Source organism: Prionailurus bengalensis, chromosome B3 (genome assembly GCF_016509475.1).
Source record: "Prionailurus bengalensis isolate Pbe53 chromosome B3, Fcat_Pben_1.1_paternal_pri, whole genome shotgun sequence".
Taxonomy (NCBI): Eukaryota; Metazoa; Chordata; class Mammalia; order Carnivora; family Felidae; genus Prionailurus; species Prionailurus bengalensis.
In genome coordinates, this window is record NC_057355.1 from 136,619,029 (window position 1) to 136,639,337 (window position 20,309).

The 20,309-nt window shown below is 57.3% G+C and overlaps 1 protein-coding gene across 4 annotated transcripts in view; it reads right to left on the bottom strand.

The window, feature by feature from the left end:
* Nucleotides 1-1,638: 1,638 nt before the first annotated feature.
* The window catches only part of ITPK1 (inositol-tetrakisphosphate 1-kinase), a 180,431-nt gene continuing 161,760 nt past the window's right edge, over nucleotides 1,639-20,309 (bottom strand). For 3 of the 4 annotated variants that reach the window (XM_043556882.1, XM_043556885.1, XM_043556884.1), the window contains 5 exons: nucleotides 19,117-19,282; nucleotides 14,312-14,437; nucleotides 12,966-13,033; nucleotides 8,400-8,562; nucleotides 1,639-3,849 (listed from right to left, as the gene is read on the bottom strand). In XM_043556882.1, coding sequence (XP_043412817.1) covers nucleotides 3,491-3,849; nucleotides 8,400-8,562; nucleotides 12,966-13,033; nucleotides 14,312-14,437; nucleotides 19,117-19,282 — 882 coding nt within the window. In that variant the 3' untranslated portion in view covers nucleotides 1,639-3,490. The remainder of the gene's footprint in view (nucleotides 3,850-8,399; nucleotides 8,563-12,965; nucleotides 13,034-14,311; nucleotides 14,438-19,116; nucleotides 19,283-20,309) is intronic. The other variant, XM_043556883.1, reaches the window with a different exon arrangement.

Below are 20,309 nucleotides of genomic sequence, written 5' to 3' on the forward strand. Positions count from 1 at the left end.
GGCCCGTGGAGGGCGAGGGGCTGTCGGGGCTCCTGCCGGGCGAATCATTTTCTAGGGCACAGAGAGGAAGATGCAGACGCCAGGGACAGCAGTCAAGCCATTCACCGGCTGTGTGGCCAGTGGCCAGTGTGAGTGCCCGAGCAGAGGACCGATCTCCCAGACTAGGACAAGAACGTGTAGTCTCCCTTGGTCTTGGAGTGGCCATGTGACAACAGCTGCTTATCGCAGCTGGCTGGAAAGCTAGTTTCTTGCCATGGCCCTTCCACCAGGCGAGGCCCACCTGACAGTCCTCTGGGTTAGAGAGAAACTCTTTTTTCCAAATTGTTCTCTCCATCATTAATGAAGGCCCACTTGCAGGATACACCATACAACTCCTTGGGTGTTCCAGGCGTCCAGGCCGTGCCGGGTGTCTTCAGGCCCAGCCTGACCCACTGTGGGCCGCAAACCTAGACGCTTCCATGAATGCCAATGGCAAGGATGCTACACCAGGAGACTCTGCTGGGCCCTCTTGAAGACGACAGACATCAAGGGCCTGCACTCAAGTGGGGCCTAATGTCTGTGGAATCACATCGTTGGACAAAGCATCCGCAAGCAGAACCTGGCCCAAAGTCTCTGTTACAGGCTGTCCAGGGCAGAGACCTTGCAACTGACGCTCTGTACTTACCCATGGCCCTAGCCAAAATATGGCCCTGGTACTTGCTCCGGGAGCCCTTGAAATCAGGAGTGCCTCCGGGAGCCCCAGCCACTGAACACCACCAAGACAGGTGCTGAGGGCCACAGACCCCAACATGCCCACCAACTGGCAAACAGAGGCTTGGGAATCAGAGTCCTAACTGCCCCCATGATCCTGGCAGGGCCAACTCTAGGGGCTACACATGCACACACCACAGCAGACCCTTCCCAGGGGCCCTGCAAGGTTCCAGAGCCTCTGACCCAGAGGGAGTACCACCAAGCCTTTGGGGGGAGATACTGCTAAGGGGCCAAGGAAGATGCGGCATTTTAGTGGATCTGTCTTTCCCTGATGTGGAAACCACAAGGCCTGAGGGGAAATCAACTCTACGGAGAGTGTGTCCTGGGACCCAAAAGAGTCAGTGTGCACCCAAGTGACCCTGGGAGTGGAGGTCGCTGGTTGGTGCCTCGTCACCACTGATGAGGGGGTGATGGCCCCTCTCCTCGTCTGTGCTCCTGAAACCCCTACATCAGGGATGGCCAGTGTTCGCTGAACAGGCGCGATGCAGGGAAGATAAGATGCCTGCTGCCAGGCAGGGCCTTTCCCTCTCCCACCAGCTGCTGCTCCCAGGTCCTTACAAAGTGAGACTCCTCCCCTCGGCTTCTGCTTCCAGAAAAAGCGGTCACCTTGCCTGCCACCCGCATCGAGGCCAGTGGGGAACAGTTACTTGACATCTGGGCTCTGGACCTGAGCACGTGTGACCCTGGGGGATGACGTAAGTTACCCAGGAACACGATATGTCCAGAGGCCCCAGCCCGGCATCGGGGGTCACACTGCACCCCCCCCCCCACCTGTTCCTGAGACAGATTGGGATTGGAATTTCATTTAAGAAGGGTAAAGCTGTTTTATTATTAAGAGACCAGGAGAATGGCATGAACTTTCAACAGCATTTGTAAACACATGTGAAATGCAGTTCGATTTCAGTAGTTTATTTTGGAGACAAAGCAGTGCAAGAGGCCAGCCACGCTTTCCTGCTTCCCCGGGGCTCAGGGATGGACTAGGAAAGGCGCTGTACAGACATTATAATCGGGGTTCAACACTCAAGTCGTGTAAACGCAGTTAGTCGGTGGGCCCTCCTTTCCAGGGCAGCCGGGCAGTCCCAACAGCACCTGTCCTCGCCCTAGGCCCAGTGCAGCTTGAGGGCGGCCCCCACCCAGTCCTTCCTTTCCCAAAGGTGGGTGACCCCCATGCCCCTGCTGAGCCGGGCCCGAAGGTACCTCTGAGTGCCCAGTTCAGCAGCCTCTCTTGGGCCATCCTCATCGGACCGTGCACGACAGCTTGGACGCCTTTCCCACTTTCTCAACGTGAATGGATGTCTCAGGACACAAGATCATGCTCAGGGGGTCCTATGCATTTTGCCCAGGTTCACGTTGTCCCAGGACTGGCAAAGCCCCTCACCGGCCCCCTTTCTTTGCAGAGGGGCGGGGCGGTCTGCCCGCCTGCACCGCGGGAGCGGAGTGGTCAGCTGGTGGTGTAAGCTGCCATCAGGGGCTGGGGGGACTCTCACGGAGGAGGGGTAACTGCTTCCTCACCTCTGGGGCTGCAGCTCCCCTCACACTGGGCTGGCTCTGTGCTTGGGGCTTGCAGTGAGTGCAGGAAGGGTGGGGCGGGCCTGCTGGGCGGTGCGAAAAGATGTGAAGTGTACAGGCAGCACCCCCCACCCACCCACCTGGCCGGGGGAAGAGGCCCCAAATCACCTCGAGGCCGAGGGGAGGCTCATCGGGCTGACTTCTCAGAGAGGCAGACTGCACCGCAGGGTGGAGGGCACCAAGCCTGCCCTTCAGAGGTCTCTGGTCTCAACGGCTCATCAGAGACAAGGACACGGAGGCCCAGCAACTCCTGGGATGATCTGTCCACAGTCACGGCACAAATCCTTGGCACAGGCAAGATCAGCCCGAGGGCTCCCGTCCAGGCAGCCTCCTCTGGGGTCCTGGGGAGCGGCGCTTGGCCAGGGTGGGAGGCCCCCTTGCAGGGCTGCATGGGACACAAGTTGAAGGGCCTGGCGGACTCCAGGGAGCTGGACGTGGAGAGTAGAGGCCAACTCAGGACCTTAGCCGCCCCCAGGAAGCTTCCTTCTTCCTTCCTGTGAGTGGGCAACAGGCAGACCACAGCCCAGACCCCCTGCACGAAGCCCCCACAAGGAAACAGTAGGTGTGCCTCTGGCTTCCTCTGGCTCTTCAGAGGGACACCTGTACACCTGCTTGGGGCTTTAGGCCCCATTCCTCACAAAGCTGTGGAGGCCGCCAGCAGGAGGGGAATAGTGAGGGGGCCAGGCCTGGGTGCGAGGGGCTTGGAGGAAAGCGAGAGATGAGGAACCTCTCACTCACTCTGTTCAGTGGCCAAAAGCCTGACCCGGGACGGCCCCCCTCCAGGGTCCCCAAGGCCTGGTCCACAGCAGCCATCGAGACGAACAGACGTGGATGTGCACACGCACAGCAGCCACACGTGCACACGCACACCCCACCTCACATTCAGACCTAGTGTTGAAGACACAGCAAGTGTAAACCCAGTGAAGACATCTGCACAGCAGGTATCAGGCATCTTCCCCGAGGCTGGGCCACTTGGGGTTCTCTTCCATCTCCCCCCCACCCACCACCCCTCGTTTAGATCATGACATCAGAAAATCAGGTTAAAAATTAAAAAACAAAAAAAAGAATCAGATCACTGGGAATTCTTAGTAGGAGCGTCACTGCTGGGAGCTGCTTGCCCAGCAGGTGCACTCTGCGGCCCGTGCCGCCCTCCAGGTCCTGGGCTCCGTGGCTACTGGGAGGAGGCCTTAGTGGCCAGGGAGGCCACGCAGTGCTGCTGGAAGCTGGGAGATACCGCCACGGTGCAACCGAGTCTCTGGTGAGGCAGCTTGGCGGTGCTGCCCGTGCCCACGCCGCCCGCATCGGCCTCCGACGCCCAGGGTGGGTCCTGGCCCATCATGCTGCTGCAGCAGCCCGGGCTGGCGCTGCACGTCCGCTCGCCCGCCAGGCTGCCCGCCTGCTCTGCCAGGAGCCTGCTGTGCCTCAGTGGGGCCACGTCCCCCGCGGCTGCCGCGGCTGCACTCTGGCCCTGCAGGACGGTGGCCACGTGGTTCAGGAGGTCTGTGAAGAACTCGCTGACGCCCTCATAGCCTGTGGGCAGGAAAGAGACAGCACAGGGCGTTGAGCCAGGCTGGGGTGGAGACGGGCAGCAGGGAGAGCGGGGCACAGGTGGACTATGGGGCTCCCGGACTCAAGGTGGGCGCTCTCAAGACGTAGAGAAAACCGAGGCTCAGTTAAGTAACGGGACAGATGGAAGCCATCAAGCCTAGACTCAAAGCTGGGTGTGGGCGGGCTAGCCCTTGAATTTGGCTGTCCCCAGGGTGTGAGACGCTTGGCGCTCCAGCAGACAGGCAAACACCCCATACCCTGTCCCTCTCGGGTACAGTTTTAGGGTCTTGTTTAATCACCGCCCCAAATGTGCCAAGATGCCTGTGGCGTGACGTGGCATGGAGGGACGTGGCAATACCGAAGGCGTACTCCTCCCATCCTGAATCATAAACAGCCATCCACTCCACATGGCCCAGCCTCAGCTTCCTCCTGTGTCAACTGAGAGGTCTCGGGGGCGGGGGGAGGAGGCCGTTGCGGGCATGCCCGGGGAGACCCCTGATCCAGAGCGGCTACCCCTGGAACAGAGTCTGTTGCCTTCTCACCCCCAAAATACCTGCAGGGAGGTCCTCTGTGCCATGTGCTCTGAGCATCAAAGCCAAGGGGTGGAGACCGGGTGCCCCCAGCAGGGCCACTGCCCACCCACACCTGTGGCTCTAACAAACCAGGGCCTGGGGTTCCCGAACAGAAACTGCCAGGGCCTGCCCACGGCCCACGTTTCCCAACACAGACACGAAGGCAAATGTCGGCAAACAAATCCTTGGGCGCCACCCACCAAGCAGGTTTCCCATCTAGGGCAAGGATTTTGCTAACTGCCCCAAAAACTGCATTGAAAGAAATTCAACATGAGTAGGTGCCCCCCACCCCCACCTCCCCGATCCAGTGTGGAGGCATGAGAACTGGGCACACAGCTCCAGGAACAGGACAGAAACAGGTGCCCACTCTGCGAGGGGCTCCAGGCACTGCTCACACTCTGTACGGCTTCTCCCTCCACCAGGACGACCTCCTCCACCACTCAGAGGTCACCGGGACCCTCGCACATCCTCCAGGATGGGCCTCGCCGCGTGGGCACAGGCTGGGCGAGGAGGGCAGGCGCACTACCTGTCACAAAAGAGCCCATCCGGGGCCGGGCGGCGGAGGCATTCGTCGACGATCGCGGGCCCGAGGCCGAGAAGGGGAAGCAGAGATGCCCACGGCAAAACTAAAAACACGTACAACGGCTGGCATGCACGGTGCGTTCATGTGCCCTTACTCCCTCCTCACAACGTGTTCCCGTTTTACAGATGAGGAGACAGAGGCACGGAGAGTTAAGTGACTGAGCCCTTCCACAGGCGGACAGACACATGGCCGTTCACGGTGCGGGTGGAGGCAGTGATGGGGCCCACGGCTGGTGTTCACCCAGGCTCAGGAAGCGCTGGCCCCCGGGCCGCATGCTGCATGTCCCTCGCAGTCCCTGGGGAGTGGGGCCCAGGGCCACCCTCATTTTACAGAGGATACAAAGCTCCCAAGTGGCAGTGCCAGGACCTCAACCAGGCCCTTTGGTGCCATCTGTGCCTCGAATATCATGTGGTCCTGGGCGGTCCACCGAGGACAGGGGGGGCTTCTTCCAGCCATAGGGCCGAAAGGCAGGCCAGGCCAGGCCAGGCCCTAGCCTAAGGGACAACCAGCAGGCGGGCTGCCGGGCTTCCAGGGTAGGGATACGAGCAGAGGGAGCAGAGCTGAGAACCGAGTCAGGCCCGCACCGGGGAACAGATGCAGTCCTGTTCTGAGGCCCCCAGACAAGGCCCAGGGCAGGACATACGTGCTTCCTGAGGCTTCCTGGGGTGGTGTGGAGGCCTGAAGCTGAACTGGAGGCCGGGGAGGCCCCTCGGGTCGGCCCGAACTGGCCGGCAGCCAGGCAGCCAGCTCCCGATGCCGGGGGAGAACAGACTGAGCTGAGCCAGCACCGCGGGGCGCCAGCTCAGGGCCGGGCACCGTGCCGACATTATCTCCTCTGTCTCCGTGGGGGGGGGGGGGGGGGATCACTGCTCCCGCTGTGCAGAAGGGAACGCTGAGAACAACCCCCGCCCCCGGATGACCTGTCCCATCGCAGCCTGGAAGGGCAGGGCCAAGATCGGAACCCACGGCTTCGGCTGACAGGTCAGGAGGGGAGGGCTCCAGTCCCAGCTCCAACACTTGGTAGCCACGTGGCTCGGACAAGACACCCAGCCCCTACTTCCATGTCTCCACAGGGTAAAGGGAGATCTTGGCAGCTCACTGCACGCCGCGCTATTGTGTGGACAAAATGGGAGTAAAGCTCTCCGAGCAGGCCTGCTGTGTAAGCGTGTCAACAGCACCCGCGGCTACTGCTGTTACTAGTTCCCAGAGCCCAGCACGCGGCCCCTTTGACAGGGGGCTACTGAACACCCAGGGCCCCAAGGCAGCCTCCCCAGGAACATACTCTTCGGGTTGGGCCCACGAGTGCTCCAGACCCAGGCTTGCAAAACAAGCCGGGAGAGGCCGGGGAGCAGCTGTCTCCCGGACACGGCCTGCCCTGGGCTCCCCCGGCTTTCCCCCAGCATCAGGCTCCCTCAGGCAGCGTCTGCTGGACTCGGCCCATCGTTCCGGCTGCCTCAGCCCCCACCTCCATGCCTGGCCCCATCTGGGTGGCCCTTCTCTCGGACGGAAGCCTCCTGGCCATCTGGGCCCACAATCACGGTCCCTCCTGAGCATAGAGGACGCCCTCGTGACACCCAGTCCAAACTGCCCATGTCGAGAGGGGGCCGACCCAGGACCTTGCACAAAGCCGAAGCTCAAGGGCAGAGCTTCATGCTCTCACCACCTCCCATCTCCATCCTTCTGGAACTTCTGCCCCAACAGCTGGCACTGCTCCCTCCTCGTCCCACCAACCCGCTGACTCGGCTACCTCTTTGCCAGGCTACCTCTCTGCCAGCCCCCCCATGTCCTCCTGGGTTTAGATCCTCTGATTCATTGTAATTGTTCCCTTGACACGCCCTGTATTCCCTTGATCTCTCTCATTCATTCTGTCACTTCCTCGTGAAAACCCCACCTCCGGCAACACCCAAGTCTCCATTCAGGCTGCACCCAGGGTGACGGGAGGAACACAGGCCATTGTCCCAACAGGCCTGAGTTTCTATAAAGGAATGCTGGCCTCAGTCAGCCGCTCTGGTCCAGCTCAGAGCGAAAGCCCGCATTCTCACCATGGCATATGGCGGGCTCATCTCTGGCCCTCCTTGTCACAGTCCCTTCCAGAGCCCTTGGGGGGTAGCTCCTTCCCTCCTTGCCGGGCTCTGCTCCAATGCCACCACCTCAAGAAGGAGCCCCTGGGCACCTCCTGTCCTCTGAAGGAAGGGCTCTGGCCATCATGGTCACGCTGTACCTGCATGTGTTACTAGATGACCAGCTGGGACACACAGTAGGCCCTCGATAAAAGTCAACTGAATGACTTAAGGAGCCAGTGGTGTCCTCCCAGCCTCGGTTTCCCTGGCTATGACTTGTAATGGTGGTGGGGCCTGAGGAGTGCAAGGGGACACATGTCAGGCCCCCAGCCTGACGCCCAGGAGCCGCACAGCCTGAAGTCACACTCTGCACCCCGCACATGAGCTCTTGTCTCACACCTTGCAGACACCCCTGAGCAGTCCCTGCATGCCACGCATGGGCTCTTCCTGGAGATGCTAACCTCCCTAAGGTACGAATCATTTCCTGAATGTTTTTATACCCACTGAGCAGTGAGTGACTTTACCTCCACCGCTGCTACTTAATAAAGGTGAGAATCAAAGCCAGCTGGGAGGGTGGACGAGTCAGCCTCAGGGTGCCCCCAGGCAGAGTGGGCTCATTCCGGGGAAAGTCAGCTGGGGACGTCACGGCCATCATCCTTGTAGGCTAACAGCCCCACTGAAGGTTCTCTGGGTGCTATGTCCCACCAAGAAGAGAGGAGCACGGGGGAGCCAGGCTGTGCCAGCAGCCCTGAGGGCCCCAGCACATGCTGCCTGCCTCAGGGCTCTGGCAGACGGCAGGGAGCAGGCGCCGTTGCCACGGGGAGCTGGCCGGCTCCAAGGCCCGTCCCCAGCACTACAGTTCAGGGTGGGGGCAGGAGCACGGCCCCGCCACCAACCAGTACTGTAACGTGCAGTAATTTCTCCCTCCCTGGGAAAGTCGACTCCCTGCACATAAACTGTGGAGGACGTACTCTCTCTGGGGTCCTTTCAGGTCTCGAAATCTACAAGCCCAACAGAGTAGCTGAGGTTCCGCCAGCAAAGGCTAACACCGATGGCGCAGGGTCAGTGAGGAAGGTAAAAGAATGGGTTTAGGGCGGGCCCACTAAGCGCCCAGGTTCACCCTGGCTGGATGCACCGACCTTGTTTGCCAACTTCACCACATACCATAGACCCATTTTGCAGGTGGGGCTGAGGCTTAGCGGGACCACATTTATCCCAGGCCCTGCCAGCAGGGAGGGAGGAAGCTGATCAGCCGGGCCCACCCGCCCCATTACCCAAGGACACCAGTGTACGGATAAAGGTGGCCCCACCGCTCACCTGGGAAGGCGTTGATGTCGATAACAGCGTGCTGCCCCGTCTGGTTATTGATGATGATGTCGATCCCAAACAGCGATACACCCAGCGCCTGCCGAAGGGCCCGGGACAGCTCCCGGATGACCTCGTCACTCGGCCGCTCAAACACGCCCTCGATCTTGTCCAGCTGCCAACATATACACACATGCAAGTCAAGTCAGGCCACGGTGGGGAGGTGCAATGCCACGCCAGACACAGAGACCCTGCCTCAGGTGCCCCAAGCTTGGCATTACCGTCAGGCAAGGAGGCAGGACAGACCCCTGGTGAGTTGCACTCACACGGCCACTTCCCACGTCCCACCAGTTGGGCAGGAACGAAGTATACAGTGTGCGTGACCCCTCTAGTCCCTGTAACAAGCTGGGAGGACTGCCCCACCCCAATCGTCCTCTGCTCTCGTCCCAGCCAGCCTGGGACAGCCACACAGATTTTCAGGGCTCAAGCTCGGCCCCTAGAAGGGCCACAGAGGAAGGGGAACCTTGAGAAGTGTGTGGGATGGAGGGAACATGGATTTGAATCCTGACAGTGACTTTCTAGCTCTGTGGTCCTAGGGAGAAGTACTCGGCCTCACTGTGCCTCAGTTTGCTCAAACAGGACCAACGAGGTCCCTATCCTCTGCATGGGGAGGTCCCTGATGTGGTGGGAACAGTGTCTGCCCCACTGGGAGGAGGTGCTACCCTTGCATTCTAGAGCAGGGATAGCACTGTGTGACCTCTGAGTCAGGAGAAGGTTACAGGAGGTGCTCAAAAATACTGGAGTCCTGGGGGCTACAGGGCTCAGAAGCCAAAGAGGAAGAAGGGTGAGTGATCCGTCAGAAATAAAGTTGATGCTGGATCAAAAACTTTTAACACAGAATTACCACGTGACCAGCACTTCCACTCCTGGGTATATGTAACCAGAAGACTGAAAACAGGTAGTTGTAACCCAATGTTCAGAGCACCGGCCAAAGGTGGAAGGAAACCAACCCGAAGTGCCCATCAAAACGTGGGATCAACAAACTGTGTTACCCACACAATGGAACATTATTCAGCCATACAATGGTATGGCGTGGGTGAACCCTGAAGACGTCAGGCAAAGTGTGAGAAGCCAAACACGATGGGTTTCACATTAATATTTACAGGTTAACACGAAAGGTCCAGAACAGGCAAGTCCATGGAGATGAAAAGCAGACTAGTGGTGGTGGGGGTTGGGAAGAAGAGGGAAGGTGGCAGAAATGCTTCATAGCCACAGAGTTTTCCTCGGAGGTGACGAAAATGTCTCGGAACTTGGCAGAGGTGGTGATAGGCACAACGTGGGGAATGCAGAAAACGTTACTGAATTATTACCTTAAAATGGCTATGTTATATGTTATGTGAATTTCACCCCATTTAAAAAAAAAAGTGAAGCTGAGTCAGGAGGGCTGGGGACAGAGCCCTGGGCACCAAGGACAAATGGCTCTTACCCCGGCACAGGTAGCTACAACGGCCAATGGGGAGCTTGCACACATGCCCCGACTGAGGAGCCCATGGCGGGCACCATCAGTGGTCCCCTGTGAAGCCACGCCCGTGGGCTGTGCACAACCGGCGGGGCCCCTCAAACCCACAACCCTGCTGCCTTGGTGTGCTATCAGAGGAAATACTTTCTAAGGGGCCAGTGGCAGACTGCCTGTGACAAGCCCTTGTCACTTAGCACCCGCCCAAGCCTGGGCAGGTACCCCCCATTTTGTGCTCCCTTTCGCCAGTCAGAGGCTCAGCGCATCGAGGCAGCTCAGCCACGGGATCTGTGGCCCCAGGTCCTCCCCAGGTCAGAGGGAGCCAGGCAGACACCATGGCACAGCCCATTTCCTCCCGCACGCCCTGAGCCGTAATGTACGCTTCTGGGTCTTGTTTTCTCGCTCCAATAAATGAGGTAATAAAAACACCTGCACCACGGGACGTAGGATCCGAGAAGCTAAGGTTTAAGGCTTGCAGCACAGGTCCACCAGCAAGGGGGGTGGGGTACGGCTGCCGTATTAACACACTGTTTACAAAAGCACTTTCTCAGCTCAGCCAAGGCATCTCAGAAATCCTCCCGAAGCTGTTTGATTACATTAAACTAACTAGCCATCCCAGGACAAGATAAAGGCACGGAAATCCTGCCCATGGGTTGTAAGTGCGAAGGCTACAGTGATGTTCTGGGGAATGGGGAGGCAACAGAGGAGGTGAGGGGTGGTCCTCCGGATCACCACGATCACCCTCCTCCCCCAGCATGGTGGGCTGAGTGCTTCCGGCACACTCCGGCGCACGTCTGGGCGCTCTGCATCCAGTAACTCCCCGAATCCCATGACCGCCCTGCGTGGCAGGATGGGGAAACAGAGGCTCAGAGAGACGACAATGCGATTCCCAGGCCACACGGCCGAAATGTTGTGGAGCTTGGGTGTGACGCCAGCCAATCTTGTCAGTGTCCACACTCTTATGTAGCAGTGTCTGGGGGCCTGTAAGTTGGGTGTGGGAGTCAGGTTCACCCTCAGGGGCCTCCAGCCAGGGAAGGAGGTAGGGCTTCAAGGCGAGGACAGGCTTTCTGCATGAGGCCTTGATGGTGGGAGGGAGGAAGCCAGGAGGCGAGTCTGGAGTCGAACTGTGTCAGGCTGGCCTGTGGGTGTGTAGGAGGGGCCTGCGTCTTGAACAGGAAGGGTATGGCTGAGTGCCATTCCCCTGTCTACTTTCACATGGTGTCACTTCTGGGCTTCCTGAAGAGCAGTCACGAGCTGAGGGGAAGGAGGTGATGGTGGAGCACAGGTGGAGAGGAGGCTCAGAAGTGTCTCTAAGCTTTCCCAGCCCACAGATGAAGACACACGCCGAGCAACAGACAGGTGATTACCCAAGGTTACCTGGGACCCACTGGCCTCAATTAACAGCCCCAGGGGCCACGAGAGCCACACTGGGACTGGCAGGGACAGTTTCCCACAAGTCCGTGGAATGCCACCCCTGCCCAGAGCCACCAGCCAAACAAGGTCTGAGAGCCTTTCAGGAATGAGCCCCGAGGAACTGCACCAGCCCAAAGTCTCCGAGGGCTGGAAGACCAGAAAATCTTTTCTTGCACAAAACAGCTTTTTCCATCTTTTTACAGTGCACACAGACAGGCGCTGTGGGGTTCTGTTTAAAATCTGGTTGTTCTCTAAGCTTCCTTGGAGAACATGGAACTTGTTCCTGGGGAACGCCTATCAGCATCTGGAGGGACACTGGTGCTCCCTCCAGGTCCCTGTCCACACCCATGCTCTGTAAAACCCTCTGCACGCTGCCAGCTCCTCAGAGGAACCAGACACAAACAAGAAACGAACGGGCGGCCTGGAGCAGGGGGGCAGGAGGTAGTAGGCAAGTGCGTGCCCCCAACACAGGAAGTGGGGGTGTGAGGCCCAGGGGCAGCGGCCTACCGTGGATGTTGTCGATGAGAACATCCCAGGACACAGGCAGATCCTCCCGGATTAGCCGGGACGGCCATGACTCAGGAGCAGGAGATGAGGCACAGGGCTCCAAGGTCAGGGGAAGCGACAGCAGAGGCCGTTGGCTTGCTGGACTTGGGAGGGATGGCAGAAGTTGCCCCATGGCCGACTTCAGCTCAGGTCATGATCTCACGGTTTGTGGGTTCGAGTCCCACAGCGGGCTCTGTGCTGACAGCTCGGAGCCTGGAGCCTGCTTCACATTCTGTGGCTCCCTCTCCCTCTGCCCTTCCTCCCTCCTTCCCTCCCTCCCTCCTTCCCCCTCTCTCTCCCTCTCAAAAATAAATAAACATTAAGAACCTGCCCCATGGCAATTTCTAACTCTCTGCTCTGGGTAAAGACTGCTTTGCACATACCAGTGTGATAAGAAGCCCTAAATTCCCCAAAGACCCAGCTTTGGAATCAGACCAATCCGGGGTCATATCCTAGCTTGGCCCCTGAGTGAACAGTCTTGTGAGTTTGGAGAAGTTCCTCAACCTCGCCGAACATTAGCCTCCCCGCTCAGGAAAATGGAGCTGTCCGCCCTGCTCCCGCAAGGCTGTGTCCAGGCCTGGCTGTGATCCCCTGCGGCGTCTAGGATGGCTCCTGACACACGGTGACATTCACGGAACGGTTGCCCCGAGCGAGCCCTCCTGCCCCCACAGAAGTAGCAGCAGGCCCTTGACAACGCTTACTGGATTCACGTGGACAAGGAAAGAAAAAGGAAGCCGAGATGGTGTCGCCTCCCACCCCTTTTCTTAAATCAGGAAAAAGGCAGCAGGTCTCCACAATATCCGTGACATGGGGCGGGGGTGAGGGGGGCGGGGATGTATCAGGGGAGGGAGTCCTCATTCTGGGAGAAGAGTTAGAAAAGCTTCCACTGGGAGGAAACTAGTGGTAAACGAGTGTGGCTACGATGGCCATCGGCACGAAAGCCTGAAGCAAGCAAAGCAAAGGGGTCTCCGGCCCCCGGCAGGGAGACGAAGGTCCTTCCACCCTGCTCTGCTGGAGCTCAGGCCTGGGCCTCACCACCGACAGCACGCTGTGCACACCCAGGCTTGGGAGGGAACACGGCCAACACGGCAGAAGGAACATACCGCGGTCAGGACCGATGAAGACTCCGGCTTTGACACATTGTGGCTGTTGAAGAAGATGGACTCGCGGTCTGAAAAGCAAAGACAAGAAGGAGCCGGAGTGAGCTTAAAGCAGTGATGGTGACTCCACCACCTGACACCAGGGGGCAGCACCACCCCAGCCACGGCCACGGTGGCCGTAGGGTTCAGCGTCCAACAGCAGCCAACCCGGGGCCCCAGTGAGCCGGGCGCCCCCACAACAAGAGGACACTGCCCCGTGGACGGAAACACGCCTGATCAGGGCTCCTGCTTCAAGCCTTCCTCCCATACAAAAATAATGACCTTAATGAGCCTACCTCTGCTACGATCTTATGGTATCTTAGATCTGGTTTTCCCCCACACCCAAGGCCCCATTCCCAAAGTGTGTCTAATGTGTCTTACGGACATGGCACTAGAAAGGGGATGGAGTGGTGGCCGAGTGAGCGGGAAATGCGGTGCACCAGAATATCAAAGGCCCAAAGTCAATGGCAAGTAAAATCAAGGTCGGAGGACCGGTAAATGCCACTGAATCCAGTATTCCCAGCCCCTCCCAGTATCTGCTCAGAGAACTCCTTTTCAGGGTAGCACGTGAGAAATGCCCAAGCTGCTACTTGGCACGTGAGTGTTTCAAATATAAAGGGTTCTGCTGTATCCCAACTATTTAGGGGGAAAAAATATGGAATCAGAACACGGGCTGCTATAGGATCCATCCAAGAAAGCATACAGAGTAATCTGTTTGGCTTTGGAAGCCGGCACAGCCCGCCCGAAATGCGCTTCACCTCCTCCCACCCCATACTTCCCTGACCCATGGCCATCGCCCATCACACCCTCAGTCCCATTGGGGCACCCAGAGGGGCAGGCTGATCCCAAGAATAATGAGAGCAACAAGCAGCTGGTTTGTCTGTCCACCCCCTGGAGTGCGGTCGGTCGGTCACACGTTCTCTCGAGCACTTGGAAGCATGGGCACACAAATGCAAGAATCACAAAACCACGAGCTCCACCGCCCCGTGCCCCCCACCAAGAATGGCATGGGGATGTCCTGGGCCATGAGCCCCTATGTGGCCCCAGCAGCCTCTGCTTCAGTCTTTCCAGAGTGGGCCATTGTGGCTCTCGTCCTCAGGACATACTGCTCATCCCTGGGACCTGGGTCCCTAAGCGCAGGACAGGAAGGGCCTTGGTGGAAGCACCATGGCGTGCAGGGGCCAGGCCACAGCGGGGCACCCGCTCTGATTGCCAACGACCCCCACCAGCTCCAGGATTACGGCGCCGCAACAATCATGCATGAGGAAGTGATTCGGGCGGAGGCCAAGCAGGCAGGCGCTGAGAGGTACCTGGCATCCTTCCCGCTAGCGGGGCACACAGGCCCCTTGCCGCCCCGGTGTGCCCGACAGTCCTCCCGCCGCTCCGACCAGAGCCAGTCCAGACGGGGGGCACGAGAGACGGTCCTGGGGAGGAGCCTGGGGAAAATAAACACCCTGCAGGACTTGTGCCAAGCAGCCCCACCAATCTCTACTCCTGGGCTCCGAGAGCCAAGAAGAGGGGGCCTTCAGGGGTGGCAAGCCCTGTGGGCCGGAGGACAGAGTGGGCCTCGAGCAGCTGCAACAGGTGTTCTGGCCTTCCGCGGGCACTGCCCACCTTTTTGCCCTGTAGTCCGGCCTGGCCCAACCCCACCAAGCTCAGGGTGCCTCCCACCCACCCCGAGGGTCCCCAAGGGTAGCAGAGCAAGCCTGGGGAGGGGGGGGCCACACAGAGCAGGTAGACACAGCCAAGTTCAGGGAGGCTGGGAAGCCTGCAGGAGCCACAAGGCAACACCACGGTGCTTAACTCTGCCAGGAAGGGAAGAAGCTGGGCACTCAGAAAGGCACACCCAGCACTCACTGGACCGGACAGACCACATCACCCAACAGTTTCTTGTGGAAGGGACACCAATAAAAAACGTGGACCATTTTCCAAGGAGATTGTTTCTCCTCCTGGGCTAACTCTGACCTGGGGGCTCAGGCCAGGGGACTATTCAGCAATGACGGTGGCAGTGGAGGGGGGGGGTGGGGGCTCTGCTCAAGTACCACCTGTGTGTGGCCTGAACAGCGGCCAGAGGGGGTGTGGGCAACTTCCAGACACTCCCTGGCCCAGGACACTGGGAAGCTGAGACAGGTCAGAGTGGGTCACGTGTCCTCCGATGCCAGTTCCTTGGGGAGCTTTAAGATACCCACTTCCTCTGAAGACGGACCTGGCTGGGCCCTGACACTCCGATCACAGGACCACTCTGGATTTGGGACCCCATCCACTCACTCCCAGTGTCTGGAACAGTCCTGAGACACACAGTGTGAGTAACGAACCACTACCAGCGCCCCATGGGGGCGGGAAGGCAATGAGGGGAAAATGGGTGCTTTCGGCCCTTGACGTATAGACAAGGAGAACAGGTTCAAAACAGAGTAAATGACAGGTTTAATCCCCAAATATTGCAGTAACTCAGCAGTTATGAGCACGGACCACACTTTCTTCAGCTTTATTTGCTTACTCTTCATGTGTGTCTCTGGGGAGGGGGGCACGTCACAGTGCTGCAGACGGAGGCCCAGATCTTCTTCTAGATCCCATACAAGTATCAGCTCCACAGAGAGGCCAGCTCTGGCTCCCTCACCCAGCGGTGTCCCAGGACCCACTGTTTCCTCTGGAGCCCTTCATCTATGCCACGATGCATCTTTTTATTCTTTCTTTCCGCATGTGGGGGTTCTCCCACTAGAATAGAAACACATGAGGGCAGGATACTTGGCTGACTATCTAGTCACCTACTGGATCAGTTACCAGGCACAGGGCTGGGCACATGGCAGGCTCAAGGAAATACGGCATCCATTACACTAGAGAGGCTCTAGATGACAGATCGGCAAACCAGAGACTGAAAGCCAAATCTAGCCTGTCACCTGCCATTTGTAAATAAAGTTTTATTGGAACACAGCCAGGCCCAGGTTGTCTGGCCCATATTGTCTGGCCCATATTGTCTACAGCTGCTTTCATGCCGCAAGGGCAGCATTAAATAATTATGACAGAGTTGGAAATATTTACTATCTAGGCTTTTGCAGAAAAAGTCTGCTGACCCCAGCTCTACGTGGCAAGTGATATCATTCTTTGATGTACCCCTAAGGGAAAAAAGGCCCAGGGAGAAGGGCAAAATAAAGGCACTAGTCCACACAGTACAGGAAACAAAAGTAAATCCACTGCACAAGAGGGGAACACAGAGACGTGCCTATCTCGGTCCTGGCACTGGGTAGAGACAGGGGAGCAATCTCCCCAACTGTGAACGACAGGCATAGGATACGTGTTCCTAGTGGCTGACACAAGCCAACACCAACCCTCTCAGTAAGAACCTGACTTTCACGCCAGCAGAAGCAACTAGAAGATGCCTGGCTCTAAAAATCACCTGACTTCAGAGACGTTAACAGGGAAAACCACAAGTGCACCTGAAAATCAACAGAGCATGGTCGTTATGGAGGGAAGGCTAGTGTCCCTGGCTCCCCGCCCCCCAGGTCCTGAAGAATCCCACAGCTCCTTGCGTGGATGGGGAAGCTGTAGGCCACACTGGACAAGGGAAACCGGAAAGCCAGTGTGGGGGCTGGAAAGAGGCCAGAGCCCCAGAGCCCGCTGCTCAAGTGGTCCAGCTTAAAGGACCCCTGTCGAGTTATGCTTCTCATCTGGAAAGAACACGCACATAAAGAGAACAAAGCCCGCGCCGGCTCCCTGGCACGATGCCCTGAAGACCGCAGACATGAAATCGGCTTTGGGATGGATGGACGGACATGCTGAAAGTTATTCAACTTGCCTGAGCATAATAAACATTCCTGCATTGGCTCTGTGAGTTTACCTACTCCCCAGCCTACATTTTATGGAAAATTGGCAACCTGTCATGAGAAGAAACACAGTCATGAGAAGACACAGAAACATGGAGCCTCATCCTCAACACACAGGACACAGAGCCTGTGCCTGGCTGCAAACGGCTCCCAGGGCTGAGACAGAAACTGGCCCAGCACTTTGTAACAGGGAGGAAAAGGAGAAAACTTCCTTTCCTTTGTCTGGAAAGGAAGGAAACGTGGCAGTAAATTTCTTACAGGTAGAGGGGATTTGGGTAAAAATAAAAAAAAGAGGGGTGCCTGGGTGGCTCAGTCAGTTAAGTGTCCGACTTTGGCTCACGTCATGATACTGCAGTTAGTGGGTTCGAGCCCCACGTCGGGTTCTGTGCTGACAGCTCAGAACCCGGAGCCTGCTTCAGATTCTGTGTCTCCCTCCCTCTCTCTCCCCGGCTTGTGCTCTGTCCCTCAAAGGTGAATAAATGTTAAAAAAAATTCTTTTAATAAAAAGAGAAAAAAAGAAAGGAGGCTATGTAAGGTATGCTACTCTTAATATATTTTCCACAGACTTAAAGCACGTACATTTTAAAAATCAGAGAAAATACATAATTAAAAAAAAAATAGTCTCTTCCAGCCCACAATTTATAAGAATGCCTCCTGCTGCTATATAGTCATATACAAAAAGACCCCTCCAGATCTTAGTCCCCTCATCCCCAGATCATTACATCATCCCAGTGTGTGAGAGCTGGGACCAGGGGGATTATGGGGATGTCCCAAACCCTGACAATGCAGCCTTGAGTCCTGGAGCCCCCCGCCTGGCTGGGAAGGCTGCTTGCACCCAGAAAGGAAGTGAAAACGGGCACACATTTTCAAAGTGTCTGCTCTCTGTGTTGCGTTAATGGGAAGAAAAAAGCTGTCCTGGGGATGAACAGCTGAACTTTATTCAAGAGGAGTGGCTTAAAGCCACCAGGAACGGATGGTGACAGGCAATCCCAGCAGGAGGGACTTTAAGAACACACATCTGTTGACTCAGATGGAGACAGAATGGCCCGGTATTTCACTGCATCTGGTGATGGCGGGTTTCCCTTGCAGAGATACATGCACGGCATGTCTAAGCACAGCACATGAGGACAATCAAATATCCTGCAAGGGATCCCTTAGAAAGCTGTGCTTATTTCAAAGACACGGTTACTCTGCTCCAAAGGTTTCTGGAACTTGCCTTAGAGATGCCTTCAGAACCACTAGAACATTCTTTTGAGCAGCCCCAACACCAGCAAATCCGTATCTTAGTGTCAGTTTCTGAAAGGGCCAAGGATCAGCTGGTGTCAGGAGAGTAGCTAAAAAAAAAAAAAAAAAGCTGAGCAGGGCGCCTGGGTGGCTCAGTCGGTTAAGGGTCAGGTTCTTGGGTTTTGGCTCAGGTCATGATCTTGTGGTTTGTGGGTTCCAGCCCTGTGTCAGACTCTGTGCTGACAGTGCAGAGCCTCTTGGGATTCTCTCTCTCTCTCTCTCTCTCTCTCTCTCTCTGCCCCTCCCCTGCTCATGCACTCGCTCTCCCTAAATAAATAAATAAATAAATAAATAAATAAATAATAAAGTGGAGCTTGTGGAGCCCCTCAGCCTCCTTACAGGATCCCCTCAAATGCCCCAAATAATGGCACCATCCTAAAAACACCACCACCCTGTGACCATCTGAGGGAGACTTGGGATCCAAAACATGCTCACTCAGTCCTCACCCCTGTAAGGGGGGACGTGGTGGGGTGACTGTGCCCACATGGACCTGCCTGAGGTCCCACAACTAGGAAGTGCTGGGCCCTGTGTGACCTCTAACGGAGCGCACATCCACTCAGTGGCTGCAGAAGCAGCAAGTAACGCTGGGCCTCCCCATTTGGAAAAAAAAAGACATGATAAAACAGTCAGCACTCTGGCCTTCAAAAAATAAGAGGGGCCCTTTCCCAAACCCTCACTTCCCTCAAGGGCCAATCACCCATTCCAGCATGTTCCTCATGCGTGTCATCTCTGTGGGGCCCCCAGGAAGTGCCCTGGGCGCGGAGAGCTTTCGGAGGAGTCCCGGAGCTTACAGTGGTCCGGGAGGATGAAGCCCCTACAATGACCCGGTGGAGTGGGGTTTTACCTCGTTCTCCAAGACTTCTCACTACTGAGCAGACCTCCTCCACCCTTCAGATCACATCATCCCTGCCCCCTCCAAAATAACACAGGGTAGCAGGGTAAGTGCGGCAGGACAGACGGCCGACGCCCTGTCCCAGCCGGGCCCCTGCGACGGCGGGAAGCCTGGTTACCTGACGTGCCGGCAGAGAAGTTCTTCAGCGAGGGCCTCTGGACCACGGTGTAGGACTCGCCCACCACAAACACCTTGTACAAAACAGCGTTGTGGTTGATGAAGTTCTGGACCACACAGGGTGGCTGGATGGCACTCAGGCCCTCCTGGTTGAACACGATGGCCATCTATAGAAACAGGGAGCCAAGAGCTCTGTCAGAATCCACCACCTACTCAGCCTTACCCAGGGGCACATCACCTGCCCAGATGCACCAAGAACCACCATCCCTGTGAACTGAGGATTCCCCAGGAAGAATCTCAAGCCAGGATGAGGGGAGTGAGACTCGAGAATGAACACCTGGGGGTCGATTCACTCCTGCTGTGGGGATTTGGAAATCCTGTACCATCAGGCTGCCCACGTAGGGTTGAGCTGGCTGTGCACTGCCCAACTCCACACCGTAATCCTGGGAACGGGACCCCCGGTTGTATACTATTCAATCCTTACGACATCCTTAGAGATTCTTCCACAAAGATCCAGGAGAGGCAGGGAGTGTAAGGCATGTTATCATGCACCTTTTACAGAAGGGGAAACTGAGGCCCTGAGCAGCTCAGTGGCCGGTTGGAAAGTGATGGAGCCCAGGCTGGGACTGGGTCTGCCCAGCACGAAGTCTTGGCCTCTCACACATTCAGTGAACCACATGGATGCTTGAGAAATGGGAACGTGCTGCTCTGACTCCGAGGCCTGTGGGGACAAAGGTCCCCACTGAGAGGATCTGGTAGGGTCACAAAGGTAGGGAGGGCAGAGGCACAGCTGGAGAAAATCTCTGCTTTGGCTCAGCTGCCAGAGCCGGGACCATGACTAATCCCTTGCAGCCCAAAGGCCCCAGGAAGGAGCCACCAGATGCCCAGGACTATGGGCAGGGATGACGGAGCCCGGACAGCTGGCTGCCTGCACTGGCAGCCACCCCTGACGTCAACTGTCACAGAGCACCACCCCAACGTTCCTGGTGCTTGGCCGGGCAGGGCAGGAGTGGAGAGGCAGGCCACGTGCAGAAACAAAAAATGCGTGCATCTGTGTGCATGTGTGTGCGCATGTGAGTACATGCGTGTGCCGCAGCGACCGTCTCCTTAGCCTTCTGACAAGCAAGAGAAAGCCCACAGGCGGCCCGGGAGCCAGACGAGCCAGACACGGGGTTAAGTCCTAGCTCCAGGACC